At 48.1% G+C, this 22,038-nt stretch overlaps 6 protein-coding genes across 6 annotated transcripts; 5 read left to right on the forward strand and 1 right to left on the reverse strand.

Moving 5' to 3' along the window:
• Window positions 1-3,380: 3,380 nt before the first annotated feature.
• On the forward strand, window positions 3,381-5,806 carry BDW43DRAFT_261227 (MFS transporter). The gene is made up of 2 exons (XM_032040285.1): window positions 3,381-4,451; window positions 4,519-5,806. The coding sequence occupies exons 1-2, from the start codon at window positions 3,571-3,573 to the stop codon at window positions 5,297-5,299; spliced, it is 1,662 nt and encodes a 553-aa protein (XP_031905134.1). The 5' UTR covers window positions 3,381-3,570; the 3' UTR covers window positions 5,300-5,806.
• A 1,568-nt stretch (window positions 5,807-7,374) lies between these two features.
• BDW43DRAFT_113925 (Zn(II)2Cys6 transcription factor) lies at window positions 7,375-10,884 on the forward strand. The gene is made up of 2 exons (XM_032037969.1): window positions 7,375-9,791; window positions 9,844-10,884. The coding sequence occupies exons 1-2, from the start codon at window positions 7,551-7,553 to the stop codon at window positions 10,753-10,755; spliced, it is 3,153 nt and encodes a 1,050-aa protein (XP_031905135.1). The 5' UTR covers window positions 7,375-7,550; the 3' UTR covers window positions 10,756-10,884.
• Window positions 10,885-12,091: 1,207 nt separating this feature from the next.
• BDW43DRAFT_306169 (DnaJ domain protein) lies at window positions 12,092-14,924 on the forward strand (the record flags this gene model as incomplete). The annotated part of the gene is made up of 4 exons (XM_032045966.1): window positions 12,092-12,188; window positions 12,239-13,360; window positions 13,452-13,524; window positions 13,613-14,924. 4 exons carry the CDS (start codon window positions 12,092-12,094, stop codon window positions 14,922-14,924), a joined length of 2,604 nt encoding a protein of 867 aa, XP_031905136.1.
• A 506-nt stretch (window positions 14,925-15,430) lies between these two features.
• Window positions 15,431-17,684, forward strand: adB (adenylosuccinate synthase ADE12). Its single transcript, XM_032040286.1, has 5 exons — window positions 15,431-15,500; window positions 15,671-15,756; window positions 15,824-15,892; window positions 15,964-16,415; window positions 16,481-17,684. The coding sequence occupies exons 2-5, from the start codon at window positions 15,714-15,716 to the stop codon at window positions 17,189-17,191; spliced, it is 1,275 nt and encodes a 424-aa protein (XP_031905137.1). The 5' UTR covers window positions 15,431-15,500; window positions 15,671-15,713; the 3' UTR covers window positions 17,192-17,684.
• A 4-nt stretch (window positions 17,685-17,688) lies between these two features.
• Window positions 17,689-19,259, forward strand: BDW43DRAFT_261244 (pirin family protein). Its single transcript, XM_032040287.1, has 2 exons — window positions 17,689-18,160; window positions 18,265-19,259. Exons 1-2 carry the CDS (start codon window positions 17,815-17,817, stop codon window positions 18,783-18,785), a joined length of 867 nt encoding a protein of 288 aa, XP_031905138.1. The 5' UTR covers window positions 17,689-17,814; the 3' UTR covers window positions 18,786-19,259.
• BDW43DRAFT_261246 (DEAD/DEAH box helicase) lies at window positions 19,260-21,856 on the reverse strand. Its single transcript, XM_032040288.1, has 2 exons — window positions 21,234-21,856; window positions 19,260-21,174 (listed from the first exon to the last, which is right to left on the reverse strand). The coding sequence occupies exons 1-2, from the start codon at window positions 21,599-21,601 to the stop codon at window positions 19,602-19,604; spliced, it is 1,941 nt and encodes a 646-aa protein (XP_031905139.1). The 5' UTR covers window positions 21,602-21,856; the 3' UTR covers window positions 19,260-19,601.
• Window positions 21,857-22,038: the final 182 nt, after the last annotated feature.

A 22,038-nucleotide genomic window follows, 5' to 3' on the forward strand; every position in this document is an offset into this window, starting at 1 on the left:
GCCCACCAACATGCGGGTAATTAGCACTGGACAATAATGACGTCAAGAACATTTGCCCAAAAGGTCTGCTAAGTATGTACTTAGTAGCCATTCGGGGCGGTTAAACAGCAACGAAAAGAGGAAGAGAAATAAAAGAGGTGTTGTTGCGGCCGAGAGGAAGGGGAAATAGAGTTTTGACTGCAGCGTCAATTATATGCTGCAACACAGCTTAACTCCTCGCTTTTAACCCTTTCTTATGAGCCAAAACTTTCCCCCCCGGGTATTGTATCGTTATAGTAATAATCCACTAGACACACGATGGGAAGAAAAGTTTAATAGGACCTTTTATGTAGCTGTGTGCTTCTGGTGAGCAGCTAACTTCCGCGGAAGATTTTCTTGCCCAACAGCTACAGCACAGGAAAATATTGAGGGGTTTATGCTTATTGTCTGCTCCATCATCCCAGTGAGAGTCCAACAAATTCTATGGCAGGAGGCAACATTATGACGGGAATTTCCGGACTATTCACAAGGAGATGTATCTGTAGTGTTTCTATTGCCTTCCCCCTCATCTTACATCTTTTTTTCTTTTGGGGGAGTTTTTTTTTTGTTTTACGGGGCCTGTAATCGCTCCTTTTCCATTCTCCGACAGGGAGATCAACTTAAGATGAGCAGCAAACGTCAATCATCTTGTCCCCGATTACCAACCCTTTCCGGCCCACTTAGGGTAAGCGGCCAAAGAATAAGGCAATAGCGTCTTTTTCACCGTAAGGGTTGATTGTCGATTGCTCACCTCTTCCCCCACCGTTACCAGTCCACAACTACCAGACCCACTTTTTTGGTTGATGATGATGGGGTATGTACCTATTCTTTTCACCCCTTCTCTTGTGAGAAACCCACTTTTTCTAACCCTTTTCTTTCTCTCTTTTTCTCTCTGTCTTTTTTCCCTTCTCCCTTTTTTGGAATTCTCCCTCGACGTCAGATCATCCTCATTTTCTTCTGAACCATTTGTGACCCAATTCACCGAATGCAAAACCAAGTCGTTATCGCTTACCCTGGATGTACACCGCATATTATTTGTACTATAGCCAGGCTTCCTCTTTCTTACCTCTCCCCAGCTCCTTTGTAGAGCCGCCCACACTAACAGTTAGATGCTCTATACTTTCCACTGTCATGGACGACGACAAATTTCTGATATATGTAGGTGGTGTGACTGGTATATATTTTTTATCCGACCCTGGTCGAATAGATAATAATTAGTGCATCTGGGATCGTGCGTAATTTCAAAACCGCGATCGATCTTTGACTTATTTAGTTGAATTATCCCACATTGCTGTGGGCACTTGGCTGGGTTTTCTAGAATTCCGCAGCAGTGGATCAGAGAAAGGAAGTGTCTGACACAATACCGCTAAAATACAGACGCTATACATATTGTATACACAGTTCCTTCCATCCTTTTTTCACTTATTTATTTTTTTCCAACCCTTCTCTCTCCGGAGAGACCTAATTATTTGGGGGCGGGACACACTACAGGAAAGTGGGTAGGGACTGTTAGATCTATCATCTCACTAAGTCGCACTAAACCAGACTTCTGGAAAGCTGATCATCCTTGCCTTATGGGACTGTTTAGCGCGCTTCTAGAGACACTCTCTTTCAGTTCCCCGGGCCCCGGGGCTTAGGTCCATGGGTTACCTACCGGTCAATCTGCTGCGGCGGCTCTCAGCTGGGAGCAGCTGGCTCTCATTTTCTTTGTCTCTCGCTTTCTTTTCTATTTCATGTATTGTAATTATTTTTTGCCCCCTTTGCCTTTCCTTCGAAGCTTCTTGGTAGTGGGCTCTTTTTCCCGTCGCATGTTGACCTAAGTCAATCGGAATATGATCTTCCCGCTGAGATGCTGTTGTTTGATACGATGATGATAACTATTGGAGTGACTGTTATTGTGTTAATATCGTTATTATCATCATAATACATAATACCGTAGGAATTACGGCGTAGTTCCGAAAGGAATAAAACCAATACCCATGACCTCTTCTGTACGACGAGGAACCGGGTTGTTTTCCTTTTCCTGTCTGATTGCTGTACGAAGGTCAAGAAAATAGGTACCTAAAAGTACCTGACCTCCAAAGATCCGTTTCTCTAGAGTGATTGGTAAATGTTCGTCGACTATGTCTTGCTATTGGCTCCACCCCTTTCCAACAGGTACTGGGACTCTCCCTTCCGTGGACGTGGTACGTCCCATCATCTGGTTGGTCTGTAAGTTCAGTCGGGCGGCCCCAATCCATACTCAGCTTCTGTTTGGTACTAATGCCGGTTTATCTGCTGAAAACATCATACCTTAACCCAAAACCAAAACTATTTTTTTTTTAAAAAAAAAAAATTAAAAATAAAAAAAATTCTAAAAAATATTAAAATAATAATAATACTAAACAAAACTGTAATCATCATAGTAATAATTTACTTGTGGATCCTGTTACTTCTCAACTGTTTGCTGTACTGCATCATGCACCATCGTCTCTCTTGTACAGCTGTAACCGAAATGGGCTCCATCATTGTCCATGATCCATCGCCGTTTGATGCTTTTAGTCTTTCGCCTGATCACATATCTCAGTTATCCACTTCAAATACTTCATTTATTCCACTTCCCGTCTAGGTCCCTCCTTTTGGAATTTTTTTTTCCTTCTCTTCTTTCCTTTTCTTTTTCTCTAAAATAATCCAATTCACTTCAAATACAATTGATTTCCTGCTTTTGTTTCGGTCCTTAGCCCTCCTCCCCAACTATCCTTCAGTCCATTGGACCTTAACCACAACTATAACAACTCCCACCCTACCATCCTTCCAAGCACTTGACAGCATCTTGAGTCTTTCTCAGTGCTGCTTTTCGAGTCTCCACTATCCTGGAATACCCCATCTCCTTCACTTACATTCCTATCAAACACCCCTTTTTGGTGTTCTGCCATATTGGTTTCCAATTAGGGTTATCACACCCGCTGGCAACCATTGTTCAAGTCTAGAACGCGGAACGCAGCCTACAAGGTATTCGGGTTAAAGTGACACTGAGATTAGTTTACGCCAGGGGCAAGAGATGTTGACGCCCCTTTAACAAAAAAAAACCACTGAGTCCAGTCTAAACGACCTTATCATCATTGAATTCCCTCCCTTCAGAAAGCCACCCGGAAAATCTAGAACGGAGAGCCATTCCTCAGGGCCATATCTTCCGTTAATTGCTATCTTATAGCAAGGAAGAGGTAGATTAAAATTCTTCTCCCTTCGCAAAGACGGTTGAATCCGAGCAAAGGGATTTACACGCCAAAATGTTCCAACGCCTGTCTAGTGGTTCATCTGACCGGCGTAACAGCGGTAGTGGAGATTGGTCTGCTTTCCCTATACGCCAACTTTTTGTGTTAGGTATGTTGAAAATGGGACTTTCAAAGTCTGGATGTGTATGCGGCAGTGTTTCCTGGCAGATTTTCTGTGGTTCCTTTTTTGTCCACCCCCTTTTCTTCCTACTGTCACCCGACGCATATCCTCTATAACTTGGAGTTATCACTAACAGTTTGATCAGCACTATGCCGAATCTGCGAGCCAATCGCGTTCATGTCCATTTTCCCCTATGTCTATCGCATGGTGGAGTCCTTCCATGTGACGGACAATGATCGCAAAATTGCCCTCTATGCAGGCATGATCACCTCTGCCTTCACATTTGCGGAGTTCTCAACAGGCATGTTCTGGGGACGCATGAGTGACAAGGTTGGTAGGAAACCAGTCCTAATCATGGGCCTGGTCGGGACCGCTATTAGCATGATTGTATTTGGGTTTGCTCCCAACTTACCTACAGCGATGATCGCCCGGGCTTTAGGAGGCCTGTTGAACGGAAACATCGGAGTACTCCAGACGACCGTGGCGGAGATCGTGACTGTCAAGGAACACCAACCCCGGGCTTACTCCATCATGCCATTTGTTTGGTGCTTGGGATCGATTATCGGACCCGCCATGGGCGGTGCGCTGGCACAGCCGTGCGAGAATTATCCCTGGCTATTTCAGCGCGGCACTATCCTCGAAGCTTTTCCATTCCTGCTACCCAACGTGGTATGCGTTGTTGTTCTAATGTTCGGCATTGTGGTTGGCTTATTGTTCTTGGAGGAGACCCATCCGGAGAAAAAGCATCGCCGGGACCCTGGTTTGGAATTGGGCAACTGGCTCATCGGAAAATGCCGCAGATCTTCTGTGCAGCTGACCGAGGACACGGATGTCAAGGTGGAACCAGAGGAAGCGGATTATCTCGACTACGACGATGTACCCCCGCCCGAGTACAAGAGCAATGAGTCCTCCCCTCAGCTGTTACCAATGAAGGAATTGGATAACTTATCAGATGATGACGATATTGAAAGGCAGATGAAAAATGAGAAATGTGGAACGCCGAAGGCGTTTACTAAGCAAGTTATTTTCAACATCATTGCCTATGGAATTCTTGCATAGTAAGGACCTCCTCCCCCTCGAGGTCGTTTCACACTCCTAGTTTGAAGATACTAACATTGCTTATAGTCACAGTGTCTCTTTCGATCAGCTGATGCCCGTTTTCCTGAGCACACCCAAGTCCGGGGAAGATGCCATCTTGCCATTCAAATTCACTGGAGGTCTTGGTCTCCCCACGAAGACCATTGGGTTCATGCTTGCAGTGCAGGGCGTCTATTCTATGATTGCCCAGCTCTGGCTTTTCCCATCTGTTGTCCGTCACTTTGGGACCTTGCGTACTTTTCGCTTTGTTCTCTTTGTCTGGCCTCCACTCTACCTGTTGGTTCCATACCTCATACTCCTTCCTGAAGTGCTTCAGATGACCGCGGTGTATGTCGCCTTGATCTGCAAGATCACCTTCCATGTCATCGCATTCCCATCTACCGCTATCTTACTCGCCAACGCTGCTCCATCCTCTAAAGTGCTTGGGTCCATTAATGGTGCAGCTGCCTCAACGGCAAGTTTGAGCCGTGCTTTCGGCCCAACCGTCACTGGCCTACTTCACTCTAAAGGTCTCGAGAGTGGATACTCTGTGCTGGCCTGGTGGGCCTGCGGTATTGTCTGCATCATTGGAGCCATTCAGAGCTTTTGGATGGAGGAGAGTGACCCAAAAACAGATTCCAAGCAAACCGAGCAGCATGAGTTTAATGCAAGTGAGAACGGCCTGCGGGGCTCCTACACTGCGGGCAAGGAGGACGCCACCGCAGAAGAAGTGCGGAGATTACTCTCTTCTGCGCGGACTAGTGTTGACGACTCTGACATATTAAATATCGATTTGACACAGACTCACGCCAAGCACGAGCATGCTTGAGTTGGCCATTCAATATGGCGTGACCCGACACGACCTACGCATGACATTTGACATGACTCGGCTTATTTTTACCTGACATCACGTTTTCTTTTTTTACTATCATTTCTTTCTCTTTCTTTTCTAGCTCTTCCCCCCTTTCGACACTCCTGTCGATTTGATATATCTGTTCTATTTTGCATTTTGATTATCTTCCAAGTGGTGGCTAGCTTTGGTCAGGCTTTTTTTCTTTTTGAACTGCTATGTTTCCTTCTGTGTTTAGATCATGGTTTTAAATTTGGGTGGAGGCGCATTTCATAGACTGGATGCATCTTTAAAAGCATGGGGGCTGGCTGTTTTCTTTTTTTTTTCGCCTTTTTTCCTATTTTTGTCTTTCTCCCTATCTTGTTGTCATGATCTCCATGGAGCATGGTTGGGTTGGACACGCGCTATTATGCATCTGGGAGGCTTTTGTTATTACCATATATCCAACTCATTTGAGCGCAGAATCTATTTTAAGGGAAGGTGGACAAAGGGCCACCCAAAATCTCCCTCTTTAACTTGATATTACCTTGACCAGTTTTCCATTCCCCTGTCGTATTACTGTAGTTGCAATACTTGCGAATAGTTTCACTTCGGGCCCCGCTCACGATGGTACGAATTTCCCCTCTTCTATTGTTCGTACTTTGGTACCTTACATAATCTCTAATAATCACTAACGCTACACAGAGTCGGAGAACGCATCCACTTTGTAGAGATTATGCTGAGGATTCCGGAAGAATACTCAATACATTGGCTTATACTACGGTAATTGCATCCACCTAGGTCCTTTTAGTCCTCTTGTTTCTCGGTCTCGCGGTTTAGGCAGCGTAGTCTTCCTCCTATCCTTTGACAGTAATTACAATCTCGAGCGTACGACGTATGCTAAAGGCAAATGTAAGCTTTGATCTGGATATTAAGATAGAGATTGCACTCTACTTAGGGGGAGCTATATGCCATCTCTTCGACTAGTTAGTCCGTACTACTCTCCTATGACTCTCCTCTAGTTCATTAGGTAGAGCGCTGGGTACATATGATGAACAACAATTCCTATTATACAAGAGGAAAGTGCACCATATATATGAAAAAATGAGCGTTTTGCAAGCGCTATTGATTCTGCTCATTTAATGATACAATATATATAACCTAGCATATAAAACACTGTTCTAATGCCCTAAAGTGACCAGGATAGAGAGAGCCACACAACAGGGGGCTGAAACGGGCATCTTACCTAGCTATCCTATTAGTAGTGACAAGCTGACGGCAACCCTAAGGGATTTATTAGTGAGGATGATGGTTTGAATCATCCGTTAAGCTGATCACTACGAAGGGTTGGATAGGATCAAAACTCAGGTAAATTCCAGTCTAGAATCACTGCCAAGTATTAAATTGCAGTGAAATTTATTAGAGATTTCGTTGGCGATGACTGTTCCTTATCAGTAGCCAATAGTAGTGAATCCCGTTCTTTGATTACAGGGTCACGTGCGACCAGGTTCCGGGTACGGTATTGTCATTTATGGCCCGTGCGTCGTCGTCTTCAAGCAAATTGCTTCAGAACACCTGACAGTCACTCGACTACCCATTGAGTGATATGGGCTTTGTAGAAGAGCACAATCACTCTAGGAGAGTTTGATGGTTGCAGTTTCAGTCAATATCTGTTGACTGTGTGGTTGAAGGAAGGTTAGCGTAAAATTAGTTTCTACTCCAGTCTATCCGCACCCCAGCTTTACACGGTCCATACATTCTTACTATTGTCTAGGTAAGTGTAGTGGGACTCCTCTTGTCAAGTTACCACTCCAACGGTTTGCTCTATCGCAAACTCCATTTTTTCTTTCTTTTTCTTTTTTGTCGACTCTCCTCTCCAGTTACTTGAACCTTACGTGACAATCGAAACTACGTGTGTGGTGACGGACTGCCACCGTCATGGGCCGCGACTGTCTTGCCCTCCAGACTGATACTAACACCTCTGGCCCTGACTATCATCTCGGAAACTAAAAAAGCCCGCGGATCACGGCTCAACTGAGGAGACAGTTTCCCGTCAATCATCGCTGAACTCTGTGCAAACGGAATACTGGGCCGGCGAGAGAAGAGAAGTCGGCGCATGTTCTGACATGACTGCTACTGTGTCTCTGGATTTACGGTGTACGATACCCCCGCTTAACTTGACTTTCCGCAGAAATCCAACCTCGAGACATGGTCGCTCGTTGGCGCTTCTCCTCATCGTACCTTTCCCGCAATGCTGAACCCTACTTCTCCGGTTTCGCCGACCTCCATAGGGAGAAAACGACCGCACCCGCCCACTGAGCCTTCATCAACCCAGCCAGAGCCGTTGGCGCATTCCCAGCAACATGCACCGGTAAACGTTTCCCCCGCCTCGAATTCCTCCTCATTCCGCAATGTATCAGCCTGCAACCGTTGCCGCTTGCGCAAGAACCGCTGCGACCAACGGCTTCCCCGGTGCCAGTCCTGCGAAAAGGCCGGCGTCCGGTGTGTTGGGTACGACCCAATCACTAAGAGAGAGATACCCCGGAGTTATGTGTACTTCCTTGAGGCTCGCGTGGCATACCTGGAGAAAGTGTTGATGGAGCATCAGATTGATTTTAAGGGAGCGGTAGCCTTCGATGAAGAGGAAGCGGTCAAGGTGGAGGCAGGCCATGACTCTACTCAGTCAAAGTCAGCGGGCTCAGAAGGGCCAACGGGTGCTGAAATGTCGACAGCTGACGAAAGCGATAAATTGATGCGAATGAAAAGAGAGAAGGAAGGCTCGATATCAAGAACAGGGAAAAATAGAGAGAGTGGGCAAGACTCGGAGAATAACATGGAATCCGAAAAAGAAGATAATTGGAGGATACATAACCTGGTGTCGAATATTGGAATGGTGTCGGTCCAAGGGACCTCTGACCCTCGGTATTTAGGATCAACTTCTGGTATCTCTTTTGCTAGGGTCGTGTTTGCTGCGGTCAAAAGCTCTGTTTCAGGGAACGCGTCCGAGCGAGGCCCTATGCGCCCAAGTGAACGCCTACCCCATAGCGCTACTGGTACAGCCGGAAGTACTGGCCGTGATTCTTTTTTCGGCCTTCAAACGAGACCGATGATGAAATGCGCTGCTTTTCCAGATCGAGATCTGGCTGAGAAACTAGCCAATCTCTATTTTGAACACGCCAACCCCCAAATACCCATCCTGCATCGCAATGATTTCATGGAACTACTTGACCGCACCTACTCAGTTGATGAAAAGAGCCGCCCTCCTCGCAGTCTTTACATGCTCAACATTGTATTCGCTATTGGTGCTGGTATAATATTTGAGGATAAATCAGGTGACGAGAAAGGGAATGGCCACGACCGTTCCCCGTCTACTTCCAAAAGGCCTCGACTGTCAAGTCACCAATACCAGCCCGAGGAGTATCACGCGTCCGCCATTATCCATCTAGAGTCCTTTGTGGGTGCTTCTTCGACTAATGACGGGTTTGGAGCGCTAGAGGAGTTACAGGCAGTGCTTCTTCTCGCCAGCTTTGCCCTCCTACGGCCCGTTGCACCCGGACTATGGTACATTGTTGGCGTTGCAATGCGGTTAGCTGTTGACCTTGGACTACATTACGAAGACGGAACCGGAATCGATACACTGGGGGCTGATACTCTTAACTTTCCGCATAGGAGAGCCGAAGATAGAGACAAACCGCGCATCGATACCCGTGAGCGAGGACGACGAGAGTGGGTTCGTGACCTCCGCCGGCGCCTATGGTGGTGCGTTTATAGTTTCGATCGCCTAGTTAGTTGCTGCGTTGGCCGCCCTTTTGGTATTAGCGATCAGGCCATTAGCACGGAGTTTCCGTCCCTGTTAGAGGACCAATATATCACAAAGTCGGGTATCGTGATGCCTCCAGAGGGCTCCCCGAGCTATAAGCATGCAGCACACCATTACTTTAAACTGCGGGTGCTGCAATCTGAGATTCAAGATGTCCTGCAACATCAGCAAGCGCGGTTCGCGAAGCACAAGGTCCCTCATGCGGCGAGATTCACACGATCTGATCTTACATCCCCATTCCTGCAAGGCTTTGACTCTTTCCGCTCCTGGCGCAAGGATATCCATCGGCGATTGAATGAATGGCAACAGACTGCCCCAACGAGGCGCGACACAGGCGTTCAGTTTTCCGTAGAGTTTCTCGAATTGAACTACTGGCAAGCTGTCATCATGCTATACCAGCAAAGTCTAACGGTTCCCGCAGAATTGGCCGATGAACTCACGCCCGCTGAAGACGTCTCCAGCCCTTCATTTTCTAATGTGGATGAAGGGGACGATGAAGATGATATCTATTACAAAGTGGCCGAAGCAGGGCAAAAGGTCATTCGAATATACCGTCAAATGCACCGTGTGCGATTGGTAAATTATACGTATCTGGCTACACACCACATCTTCATGGCAGGCATCTCGTTTTTGTATGCAATCTGGCATTCACCCATAGTTAGAAGTCGCTTGGTATGTTTCCTCTAAAGGTGGAAAGGAAGGTACAAGCTAATCGAACCTGCAGACACTAGATGAGGTGGACTTTACGGTACTTGCTGCCACCTCTGTTTTGGGAGATCTAATGCATAAGTGTCCACCTGCAGAAGCGTGCCGGGATGCCTTTGAGCGGATGAGCAAAGCCACAGTCCAAATGTGCTTATCTACCACTGGATTTGGATCTCAGGTCGACTTGACACAGTTCCAGTCGAGTGCTGCTGCGACTCAACAAGCCAATGCAATGTATGTTGGCCGAAATAGACAGCATGGTCGATATATAATGGATCAACGACAGAGACTTCCTGGCCAGCCCCGACGCCAAACCCAGACGCGACCTACACGGCCGATTCCGAGGTTCGATATGAATCTTGGGGACCTATTTAATGACAGTACTATCTCGGAGCGATCTAACCATGGCGCAAGGAGGTCAGTGCAACCCTACCCAATCCGACCAGATTACTCTGAAGCCTCCGCCTCCACATTCGCCTCAGAGCGACCAAACCAGCCCCAACGGACACCATCCATAGAATTTTATGGGAACTATGAGAGCCCCGTATCTCCACAGACGCAACAACAGTACATCTATGGCAATTCTCCACAGCAAAGCGCGTCACCTAGCAGTGTTACTGCTAATCCCAGCAACCATCAATTTCAACCAACAGATCAAGAAATACCACCTACAGGAATAAGCCTGGATTTTCTGGATTTCGATGCGCCTGGTGCAGAAGGCCAAGTTCCTGTGGGGTCTGACGAGAATCCCGATTATGATTTACCGGCGGTGCCCTCTTTAGGACATGGAGCTGGGCATAGTGTCGGGATTGACCTAGGTTTCGGCATGGCAGTCGACTTTCAACATGACTGGAGTGAAAATGCCAATTATGATCTTCTCGAAGGATACTTCTTTGGGGGATCAGGAGCCGGAGCATCCACAGATGGCTAAGGTTTGTTTATATCTCTCTGTTTGTTTGTTCATAGTACCTCCTTTTCCATACCACTCGGTCTTCAGGTCTTCCAGCTCGCGGGATACAAGTGATCTTACGAGGCAGTATCTCTACGCTATACGCCTAGTTGAATTGGATCTTGGACGTAATATGTTCATGTCTATGATTGTTTGCTGTATATAGTTTTTACCCCCTTCCCCCTCCCCATTTACATTCTTTTTGTCAGACTTTCTTGGATATCCGGTCTTCTAGGCCTAATGAGCGTGACAATTAAACCAAAAAAGAAAAAGAAATACTCGATTCAATATGGATCGTCATATGGTAGACAAAGTCGATTTAACTTGTCCATTGGGCAGCAACTGTTTCATGGTAAAATCGGATTGAGTTGTTGCTCGGCGGGACAACCAGCGCTAGACCCCGAATAATTGAACCAGTTACTACTCAAGCATTCAATTCAATTCACTTCACTCGAACCCTCCGCTTTTACTTCCTTCTCTAACCAGCACCTGCCATCTGACTTCTTTGTTTCAACCGTTCATAAGCACGTTATATTAAGGTTCTATATTCGTTTGAACACAGCTTAGGAAGTGCGATTGTCAAAGGGATAAGGTTAGTCCGTTCTTTTGGGATCTTCAAGATCTATGGGCGCTTTGGCCATGCGGACTGATCTAATTTAGTCTCTGCCAGATCAGCTACACCCAGCCTTGATTTCGACTCTCCTCCCCCCTTGTCGACTATTTCTATCCGTTCCATTTATCGTTCCTGTGTGCTATTTGGTCGCTCTACGTTCCGCTGTTTTCCTTGCAACGGGCCTCATTTTCGGTGTTCGTTCAGGGGGTGCCTTGATCGGGAAGATCATGTCCGTTTATCGAAAACGATAAGAAAAAAGTTCGCCGTACTCCACCTGCACTGTTAAACAACAATCGATGAGGATATACAGCACCGAAACGTGAAGCCAGATGTTGGGCCAGAGGGACTGATCAGAAATTTGGGCGGTATACAACCTACGGCAGTATCTCTGGCTGTTTGGAGGGGTTTGTTTACGGAAAGAGTCTAGCAGAGAAAGGGAGAAAGAATCTCTCATTTTCAGCTTTTGTCTTTCACTCCATCCTTGTCATTCTCTCACTAGCACGACCCTTATTTCTCTCTACTGGATCAAAAACGTCTATACGCCTATCAGCCGTTCTTTTTGATCTGTTCAAACCTCGTTGTGTCAACGTTGCGTATGTGTCAGGTCATGTACAAAAGAATTATATCTTGGTGCGAATTTTGTGGGCTACCTTCATTCGACAATACGATTATACGGGCCGTGTCACACTCTGGTATTCTTTCAAAATGGTAAAAGCGGATGTCCGAAGGGATTATTATGCGGACTTAGGTCTTGCGCCCTGTGCAGACGCCGAAGATATCAAGAAGCAGTTTAGAAAACTAGGTAAGAGGAAGACTATCGCTCGGTAATTCGGATTGCTATTGACCTGTTAGCGCTCAAATATCATCCGGATCGGAATCCCGGCAAAGAAGTGGAATTTATTGCCAAGTTTCAGGCCATCCAAGCAGCAAACGAGATCCTTAGTGACCCTCAACAACGGCTGAGGTACGATACGGATCGCTTACGTGCTGGATACGGGAAATACTATGGGCCCCCCAAGTCCAATTCTCCTCGAAAACCTCCTACCAAAAATTATCCCTCGTCGCCTTCTGCCAAACCTCCACCCGCGAAACCATCGTTTTCGTCGAGACCCCAGTCGTTCCATAGTGGACCCTCTTCCGGTGCCCAGCGATATGCGAGTTATGCGCGAGCGGCCCCCAAGCAACCGTGGGAGAAGATGCATGATGAGGGACAAACGCGGGCGGATGCATATCGCGGATTCCAGGACATGAAGGGGAGCCACAATTCTGGATGGTCCCAGTTTGATCCTCGCACCGGGCGCTCAGGATATCCAGGTTCTACGTCCCGGCCCAATGCCTCGTCTGCTGGACAATCGACAAGACCGAAGTCAGCGTATGAATACTTCAAGTCATCTCCTAAGCCAACTAGCTCAGATTCCACCCGTGGAAATTCTACAAAGAAGAAACAAGGGTTTGCCCCACGGGATGCTGGTGGTGATGAGCCTATGGCTTCAAACAATTCTTCTTATTCAAACGTTCCCCGAAGCGAACGCCCCCAGGTGAGAGACTTCTTTGGACCTGCTCCCTCCCCGACGGCGAGAAAAGCTGCAGCGGGCTTCCAAGACCGAGAGGAAAATTCAAAAACTCCGGAATTTGAGAGAACAGGTAGCAAATACGCTGGTACTGGAGGAGAAAGGACATTCTTCTCAAGTGCTTGGCTTGGACGCTCTGCAAGTATGCGTGAATCACCTGGAAGTCCCAAGGCGCGAACAAATCCACCAAGCCCGACTCCTCCAGATTACGGTAGGCATCGGAGCGCGAGCCCCAAATTTAAAACTGACCATAATCGAAACTATTCCTCTACAAGTTCAAGTGAGATCGACGATGAGGATGTCCAACCAGAGCATAAGCCCAAGGCGGTCCCGAAGAGCAGACTTCGACCTCATCAGAAATTTGGCGACTTTCACACTCAGGATAAACGGGACCCTGGAATAGGTGAGTTTCTATATCATATGTAGACGAATATGTGTCTCGGCTATATAAAAGGAGATTTTCAGGCCCAACTACTAACGGAATGGGTAACAAGGTCACGATTCTGACACCGCTTCTTCGGCCCAAACCATGTTTGGTGCTTCTAACGCGGAAGATCCCTTCGTATTGTATGGCACAACCCATGAAGAAAAAACTATCGCTCTGAGTTGGTGATTTATAAGTTCTAAAACTAACATTTCGCCCTTGTTTGTCCAGTTCGCAAGCCCCTAAATCACGAGATATTCCATCAAATGGGACCTTCAAGAGTAGCAGCCATGAAAATCTGCAGAAGCCGTTTTCAGCAAATAGTTGGAATACATTCGACTTCTTTACGCCATCATCGTCGGACAAAGACCAACCGAAGCATGGTTTGAATAATCGCGGACGTACCACGGCTAGAAACAGCGCTAGCCACTCTGCGAGCACGTCTCATCACGACTCCTCCCGATCTGGTTCGACGGCACAACAACAGCCTACATCGTTTCCCGAGAGAAACTTCTCCGCGGATGATTGGTGTGATAAGTTCAAGGACTTACGATGGGCCATGCCTGATGTCAACGGGCACCAACAACAACAATCAGGAAATACCCAGCGTCCGCGGAGTCCTCGCAAACAAACTCGGGTCGGAACCAAGGCGCGAGCTACACCGCAACCAGCCAGCGTTGCAACTGAGGCTGAGGAGGCCAAAGCAACGACTGGCGGAGATGATGACAAGCAGGACTCAGGTCAAGCGGATGGGGAAGCCATGGATCTCGACGATGACACCCCTGCAAAAGAGGCAACCGCGGAACCGGAAAAAGTAGCCAAAGGTCCGGGCAAAGATGTGCCTCAGCCAAAGTCCAGGCCGCCTTCAAGTGGTAATGATGTAAAAACGGAAGATATGAAATCCAAAAGCCAGCACTTTGACCTCAAAAATCTGGGCAAGACAGCGCCGTTTGCAAGCACCACAAATGGTGGCATTGAAGATTTGCGAGACATTCATGCGCACCTTCCATTCGAATCCCGAGCCAAGGTTCAGAGGACGACAATGCGCGATATACGCCCCCGGGAACTGATCTGCCCTAACCCGCCCAAACGGCCACAGCCGCCGCAACATGTGCCAATCAGCGCCGGCTCCCAACAGCTAGGGCTGCCTCGGAAAGCGTGGGACCGATACGTGGCGGAGATGAATACCTATATGCGTGAATGGAATTCGTTTAACCGACGCATGATACATCATTTCAATGCACGCCAGGAAGCCGTCGAGACTGGAATGGCAGCGAATTGGATAAATGCTGTTGGTGATTCGGCTCGTCTTAAGATCAACGGTCAGAGTGATGAAGCTGATAAAGGAGGTGATAGCAATGATAGCGATGATGATATGGTGCCCGGCAGCGGTAAGGGCGGCTACAGTGCGTATCTACGCGGACTAGATGAAGACTCGAAGGTGATGAAACATTGGGAAGTGGCGCGGGAGATGCACCGGGACTGCATACTGAAACTTGGGCAGACACGGCAGTGGATATTGAATGGAGGGAAAGTCATTTGAAGCATATAAATGGTGGAGTTGATCGGTTTGCTGGAGTTTCTTGGTTCTCATCTACTGCATGGTATAGGCGTTAGAGCATTGGGTTGATCCGATTTGTGTGATTTTGGAGACTATTCGTAGTGACCGTGTAATATAATATACTGAGCAATTCTGAGTCGCATCCTAGTACTGTGCCTTAGGAGATAGTAGGTAACAGGATCGTAACCCATGAATGATAATTCGTGACTATTAAGTCCCTAACCCCGAGCCCTGAGCCCTAGGCCGATTGCAATCTGGGGACCCCCCTTCCCTAGCCTGAGGCCGCCACCTACCGGAACAGGACCCACGACCCCGCCATGGAGGGTAGGGTATGACAGAACGAAACGGTAAGAAATGGTGGCGACAAGCCTGCTGTCTTTGTCCATGACCGAACCATTACCGTACCCGTGAGTCACATGGAGGATACTTCCCATATATTATCTCTGCCTCCATCGTTCCCTCTCTTTCCTTTTTTCGGCTTTTTGGTCTTTGACGGTTGCGAAGTTTTCGCCGCTGCTCCATTTACTTTGGTACAGGTTAGATTCTTCTACCTACCAGGTAATAAACCAATTGCATTCGCCTCTACTGTGTCTGTTTTTAATGACAATTCGACCAACGACTAGTTCGTCGGAGTCCTGTCTGTTCTCCATACGGTGGAACCCCGCCGTCTCCCCAATACCCACGTCTATTATCACCAATTGAGGTCTTATGCTAATACAGTTCTAAAGATTTTAAATAGATCTCCAATTTCTTAATACCTGCGCAGCAAACATGGCCGTTTCAATCGTTCTGGGTAGTCAGTGGGGTGATGAAGGTGAATACATCCATTCCTCGGCGGGGTTGATATATGGATATATGCTGATTACGATTCAATGAGATAGGAAAGGGGAAGATCACAGATATGCTCGCGCAGCAAGCTACTCTCTGCTGCCGTGCCGCTGGCGGCCACAGTAAGTTGGCCTTGTGCAACGTTAACCATGATTTCTCGCGTTGTTCTCCGCATATTGACCATTGGTTTCAGATGCGGGTCATACCATTGTTCATGGCAACAAGACCTACGATTTCCATATCCTCCCCTCTGGCCTGATCTCTCCTGGGTGTATCAACCTTATCGGTGCCGGAACCGTCTTTCATGTTCCCAGCTTCTTCAAGGAGTTGGCGTCTCTTGAGGAGAAGGGTCTGGAGGGCGCCAGCAAGCGTATCTTCATTTCCGACCGCGCTCATGTCTGTCTCGACTTGCACTCTGTTGTAGATGGCTTGGAGGAGGCCAAGCTGGGTGGTCGCAAGGTTGGCACCACCGGCAAGGGTATCGGTCCTTGCTACAGTGATAAGGCTTCTCGTAGGGGTATCCGTGTTGGGGAGATCCAGGATGAGGCGCTCTTCGAGCGCAAGCTACGCTCCTTGGAGGCTGGATATCGCGCCCGATTTGGCGAGTTGGAATACAACGTCGAGGAGGAGATTGAACGCTTCAAGGTAAGCCACTATTCGTTCCCTTCGACCCTTGTCCATTACAGTTGAATTTGGACTAACAAATTCAGGAATACCGTAAATTATTGGGTCCCTACATTGTCGACCAATTGGCCTTCCTTCAAAAATACAAGGACTCTCCGAGCACCTTGGTCGAGGGTGCCAACGCTCTCATGCTCGATTTGGATCACGGTACTTATCCCTTCGTGACTTCGTCGTCTACTGGCCTGGGCGGTGCTATGCAAGCCCTTTCATTGAACCCCACCAGCATTAAATCCATTATCGGTGTCGTGAAGGCCTACACCTCCCGTGTCGGCTCCGGCCCTTTCCCTAGCGAACAGATCAATGAAGCCGGCGAGAAGCTGCAGAGCGTCGGTAGAGAGTTCGGTGTCACTACTGGCCGTCGTCGTCGCTGCGGCTGGCTCGACTTGGTTGTGTGCCGCTACTCCCAGGCTATCAACCACTACACCGCCCTGAACCTGACCAAGCTGGACGTTCTGGACGACTTTGACGAGATCAAGGTCGGCGTCGCCTACATCCTGCCCGATGGCACCCGCACCGAGAACACCGTTCCCGCCGACTCCGAGGTCCTCGAGAAGGTGCAGGTTGAATACGTTACTCTCCCTGGCTGGAAGAGCAACACAATGGGCGTCAAGAAGTACGAGGATCTTCCCGCCAATGCGCGCGCGTACATCGAGTACATCGAGCGCGAACTGGGTGGCGTTCCTGTGAAATGGATCGGTACCGGTCCTGCCCGGGATGACATGATTGCACGCGAGTAGAGCGGTATTGTCTGCATAGACGGGTTGATCCTTGTTTTCTTGCTTGCCTTCAAATAAAATATCCCGATGTGTCATTGGGTCGTGTTTCTTGTACTTTTGTTTACGTGATCGACTCAAGGATCTATATCTACGAATGACGATGCCTGATAGCGGTAGATGTGGATTGTCTATACAGATGAATAGATACATCGTTTTTCAATCTTAATGACTTTATTGATGTACGCGTTTTTATCTTTATTCTTTTGTATGGTCGTGGTCTCTGTCTTTGTTAATATTAGTAAGAAATTAGAGATGAAGCTATTGTACGAATCGATTAGATTGGATTATACATTATATTTTATGCTTTATTTATTTTGGAATGACTTTTTTTTTGTGAAAGAAAATTGCTGGTGCATTCCAAATCATGAGGGGGATCCATAATATAATTGCTTATGCGGTGCTGAGAGACTGGGTTTAGTCATGCCTTATCCATGCTTATCAAACCCTATGTATGTACTGTTCGTCATGCATTTTTATATACTCCATAAAATCTATATAAGTTCACTAATGGCCCAACTTTCAAAGCTCAATTACCCTAAAATTTAATCCCTTACACCTGACGAAGAACCCGGACAAAAAAGAAAATGTCTAAACTAAACCACGCAAAGATCATCCTCCGCCGCTCCAGCGAACGCGGCTACGCCGAACACGGCGGCTGGCTCAAAACCCACCACACCTTCAGCTTCGCCGACTACTTCGACCACCGATTCCAGCATTTTGGCTGTCTCCGCGTCCTCAACGAAGACCGTGTCTCCCCGCGCAATGGCTTCCCCACGCACCGACATCGAGATGCCGAAATCTTCAGCTACATCCTCAGTGGCGAGCTCACGCACCGGGATAGTATGATCCAACGAGGCAAGGAAGGCGTCCAGGGCAAGGACTTCTATCGAATGACACGGGGCGACGTACAATTTACTACCGGAGGGAGCGGTGAGTTTTCTTTTCCCCTTTCCCTTGACTTCTAATCACACACAACCCCCTATCATTGGAATATGCAGTACGAGCGCAGTCTAACGATATTTTATTAAAAAAAGGAATCGCTCACTCTGAACAAAACGAACATACCTCGAAACCAGTCCACTTCCTCCAAATCTGGGTCCTGCCGTGGAAATCCTCCCTCAAACCCCAATATCACACCATGAGTTTCTCCGACAACGCAAAGCGCCAGTCTTTCGTCCCTCTTATCTCGCCCCTGGCTGCTGGGCCAGAGGCTACCCCTGCCCAAGAGGAAGCGGCCGTGCCTGCCATCCCCGGGACGATTCCCATCCATGCGGACTTCGTCATGGGGGCGGGGATCATCGAGCCTGGGAAGACGTTCACGTGGGCTGTTGGGGGGAAGGATGGGGCGGTGCAGTCGACACGGAAGCGGAATGTGTATGTTCATTTGCCGGCGAGTAAGAAGGGGGGAGCTAGAATTCGGCTGGATGGGAGGGAAGATAGAGTGTTGGAGGAGGGGGATGGGGCGTTTGTGGAGGGGGTGAATGTTGGGGATGTGATTGGGGTGGAGAGTTTGGGGGAGGTGGAGGCGGAGGTGGTTGTTTTGGATAGTAATTAAGCGGTTTTTTTTCTCTTTTTCCCTTTTACCCCTTTTTTCTTTCTTTTTTTTGGAGTTTTTGCGTTTGATTTTTCTTTTTCTATCTCCACTCCTTTCTTGCTTTCGTGTTGCTTGGTGTTGGGGTTGGTTCGTTTCGATGTGGTGTATTCTCGGCTTTTCTTTTCTCTGTCAGTTGTAAATACCAAAATATGGAAGTGGGTATCTTGATAGACTGTACTCGGGGATTTGATCTATTTTTCATTCTAGACCGGCCCACTTTCCGATGGATCTGGTTTGAGCGAGACCTTCGGCATGCCGAGCTCGATCCGAGAGACAACAAAGGTCGGTTGATATAGTCTTGTTCTCGAAGCTTCTTGCAATGGAGGAATACGCAACGCTATCCTTAGATTGAGTCACATGTCGCTCACGTGAAGATTGGCTGTATGCAAATTTGGCAACGAAAATTGACAGATCTATCTAGATTAATACAATATATAATACACGCCCAGTGCCTGTCCGTCCCAGCCCAAGTATATCCAGTACAAAAGGTGACGGTCTAGATCAGAAACCCTGTGCCCAGTTGCCCTGAACACACCTAGTACACCATATCAACAGATCAGAAGAAAGAAGATAAGTCAGGTGGTATCCCAAAGTGGCATAGAACGGGCATACATGATAGGAATACAATCGGAGAGGAGAAAGTTCGTTTTCTGGTAGAATATACAGAGTAAGTGTAGCAACCATAGATAACGCCGCCCAATGCAATCGGAGGTTTGTTCTTTCAATTAAGTCCCGAAAAATAAGCGTAATAGAGAGAACATATTTTGTCAGTCAGAATTAATAGCGTTCATAGTTGTCCCAGCGGTTATAATCGCGAGGGCCGGAGGAGCGTCTATCGTTACGATCTCCGTTGCGGCCTTGGCTACGGCCTCCCCTGAATTGGCCCTCACTGCGGGGCGACCATGAACCACGACTATCGCCACGCTGACCTCTGAAACCTCTCCTCATCTCCCTCACATCTGCGAGGCCCATATTTCTCGCCAGATTAGGGGAAACTGCGGGAGGTTCAGGCAAATAGTATCCGTGGGTAGAGAACTCGTTCATGGCTAGAATCATATCCCTCGTGCGGGAAAAGACCGCGAGCTGAGTGCCTAATTGAGACTTCCACGCCTGCTCTCGGATATCTTCGGGCACCTCATGCATAGCAGCCTTGACTTGCGCTATGGACTCCGCAGCGGCCGGAGTGATATTGTCACTTGACTCCTGACTCATGTCGGAGAAAGCCGTGGGCAGCGAGTGATCCTTTTCAAGGGGGAGGCCTCTAAGGTGTCTCTGGATGAAAGCGTTTTCGCCAGGATGAATGAGGAGCCATCCTTCACCTTCCTTGTTTGCTCGTCCAGTACGTCCAATACGGTGAATGTATGTGTCCCGTCCACGAGGAGCTCCAACTTGAATGACATGAGTAACATCCGGGAAGTCCAACCCTCTCGCTGTCACATCGGACGAGAAGAGGATAGCAGAACGGCTGTTCCGGAAGAAGTCGGAAGTTTTCGTTCTCCGACCTTGAGACAGACGCGAATGGAGCTCAAGCAGGTGTATCCGGTTCAAAGGGTGGCCGCTCCGGCGGTTACCTGGCTCTTTGCGCAAGTTGTAAAATACTTCGTAGGCCAAGCTTACTTGCATAGTGGAATTAAAGTAAACAATGGCCTTGAAAGGGCGAGCACTGGAGTCACTGGCCATGCGAGCTTGGTAATTTTTGGCTAATTCAAGAATGGCGGGCAATGCATTCTGCCAGCCATCAAGGACGACAAGTTTCTGAGGGACCGTAAGATGAGTGGGTACTTCGTCTTCCTGCACGGTTTTCACAATCTTGAAATCGGGCTTCATGGTTTGGTGAACAATGGACATGACTTCCCGCGGAACAGTAGCCGAAAACATGAGCGTCTGGCGTTCGACGCTCATGGGGTCCGGGAGTAGGCGCTGGATTTCCATGATTTCAGGAGCGAAGCCGTCATCTAGCAAGCGATCTGCCTCATCGAGAACAAAGCTAGACAGCTTGGGGGCCCGGACCCTACTTGAGGGGTCGGACAAGATGTCCTTGAGTCGACCGGGCGTGCCAACCAACAAGTGGCAGCCCTGTCTCTGGATCCGCATTAGGCCCTCGGTCTTACGAGTGCCACCAACAGCCGCTTGCACCACAAGCCCTGTACCAGCAGCTAATTTCGCCGCCTCTGTCGCAATCTGCTCCGCAAGCTCACGAGTTGGGGAGATTATGATGGCACGGATATCTGCCGATGTAGCTCCTCCTCGCCTGTTTCGGCGATCAACAGTAGGGTCGTTCAAGATGTTTTGCAACACGGGGAGAAGGAAAGCAATCGTCTTGCCAGTCCCGGTCTTTGCTTGAGCCAACCTGGAAAGGACATGGAGGTCAGTATCAATCAATATCAGTCAGAGGGAGGTAAAACCAACATATCATTGCCTTTCAGAGTTTCTTGGATTGTCATGCTCTGAACATCCGTCATCGTCTTGATGCCCATGTTCTTGGTAATAGTACGGATGATGATGGGGTCGACTAGTCCTTGATCTCCCAGCTGCTTGAAGTCGGATAGTCGCTCAGGCTGGTCCGTTTGGGGTGCAGTACTCTGCGCCTGGGCTTCCGCAGCGGCAGAGAAAGTGACCTTGGTTGTATGGAAAAGGGACCGGGGCACGTGTGAAGCTGCTGGGAGTGACGGAGAAAGCCATTGCAACCGTTGGGGGATCACTCTGGCCGACAGAGACCGGGGAGCAGAAGCGCGCAGCGCATGGGCAACGCCATTTCGGCGGAGAGCGCCCAACATGATGGGAGCGAAGGTAGAAAAACGGGTACTGAGGAACTTGTAATATATAAAAAGAAACCTGGGTATGAAATAGAGCGGAATAGACAAAGAAACAAATAAATTCAACCAATTCAGATGATTGAAGTGATGGATGGGAAGGAGATGGTTTGTTGTTTGGAGGCGACAGAGAGAAGAGAAAAAATGTCCGGCAGAAAATTGTTCAAAGTCGGAGAGGCTCTCGATTAGCCAGTCAGAAGGCGAGATTTATTCCCCGATAAAGAATGACAACAACATCCATTGTCTAGAATAGTTGAATTGTTCTTGAATTCTTGAGAGAACTTATAGCCTTCGTCACTATAGGAGTAGTACATGATTGAGTTCATATCATCTGTGAAAAGCTAGACGTTGCGTATAACTATGTACAGTAGATTGTTCCCATCTTGGAGGCCTCAGGCAGC

Source organism: Aspergillus alliaceus, assembly GCF_009176365.1.
Source record: "Aspergillus alliaceus strain CBS 536.65 unplaced genomic scaffold BDW43scaffold_3, whole genome shotgun sequence".
Classification (NCBI taxonomy): domain Eukaryota; kingdom Fungi; phylum Ascomycota; class Eurotiomycetes; order Eurotiales; family Aspergillaceae; genus Aspergillus; species Aspergillus alliaceus.

Bases quoted from the DNA above. Each gene is read 5' to 3' on its own strand.
- BDW43DRAFT_261227 (XM_032040285.1), top strand. From the start codon at position 3,571: ATGTCCATTTTCCCCTATGTCTATCGCATGGTGGAGTCCTTCCATGTG. The intron at 4,452-4,518 runs GTAAGGACCTCC...CATTGCTTATAG, and splicing joins GCCTATGGAATTCTTGCATA to TCACAGTGTCTCTTTCGATC.
- BDW43DRAFT_113925 (XM_032037969.1), top strand. From the start codon at position 7,551: ATGCTGAACCCTACTTCTCCGGTTTCGCCGACCTCCATAGGGAGAAAA. The intron at 9,792-9,843 runs GTATGTTTCCTC...TCGAACCTGCAG, and splicing joins CCATAGTTAGAAGTCGCTTG to ACACTAGATGAGGTGGACTT.
- adB (XM_032040286.1), top strand. From the start codon at position 15,714: ATGGCCGTTTCAATCGTTCTGGGTAGTCAGTGGGGTGATGAAG. The intron at 15,893-15,963 runs GTAAGTTGGCCT...CATTGGTTTCAG, and splicing joins CCGTGCCGCTGGCGGCCACA to ATGCGGGTCATACCATTGTT. The intron at 16,416-16,480 runs GTAAGCCACTAT...TAACAAATTCAG, and splicing joins AGGAGATTGAACGCTTCAAG to GAATACCGTAAATTATTGGG.
- BDW43DRAFT_261244 (XM_032040287.1), top strand. From the start codon at position 17,815: ATGTCTAAACTAAACCACGCAAAGATCATCCTCCGCCGCTCCAGCGAA. The intron at 18,161-18,264 runs GTGAGTTTTCTT...TATTAAAAAAAG, and splicing joins ATTTACTACCGGAGGGAGCG to GAATCGCTCACTCTGAACAA.
- BDW43DRAFT_261246 (XM_032040288.1), bottom strand. From the start codon at position 21,601: ATGTTGGGCGCTCTCCGCCGAAATGGCGTTGCCCATGCGCTGCGCGCT. The intron at 21,175-21,233 runs GTTGGTTTTACC...TGTCCTTTCCAG, and splicing joins ACTCTGAAAGGCAATGATAT to GTTGGCTCAAGCAAAGACCG.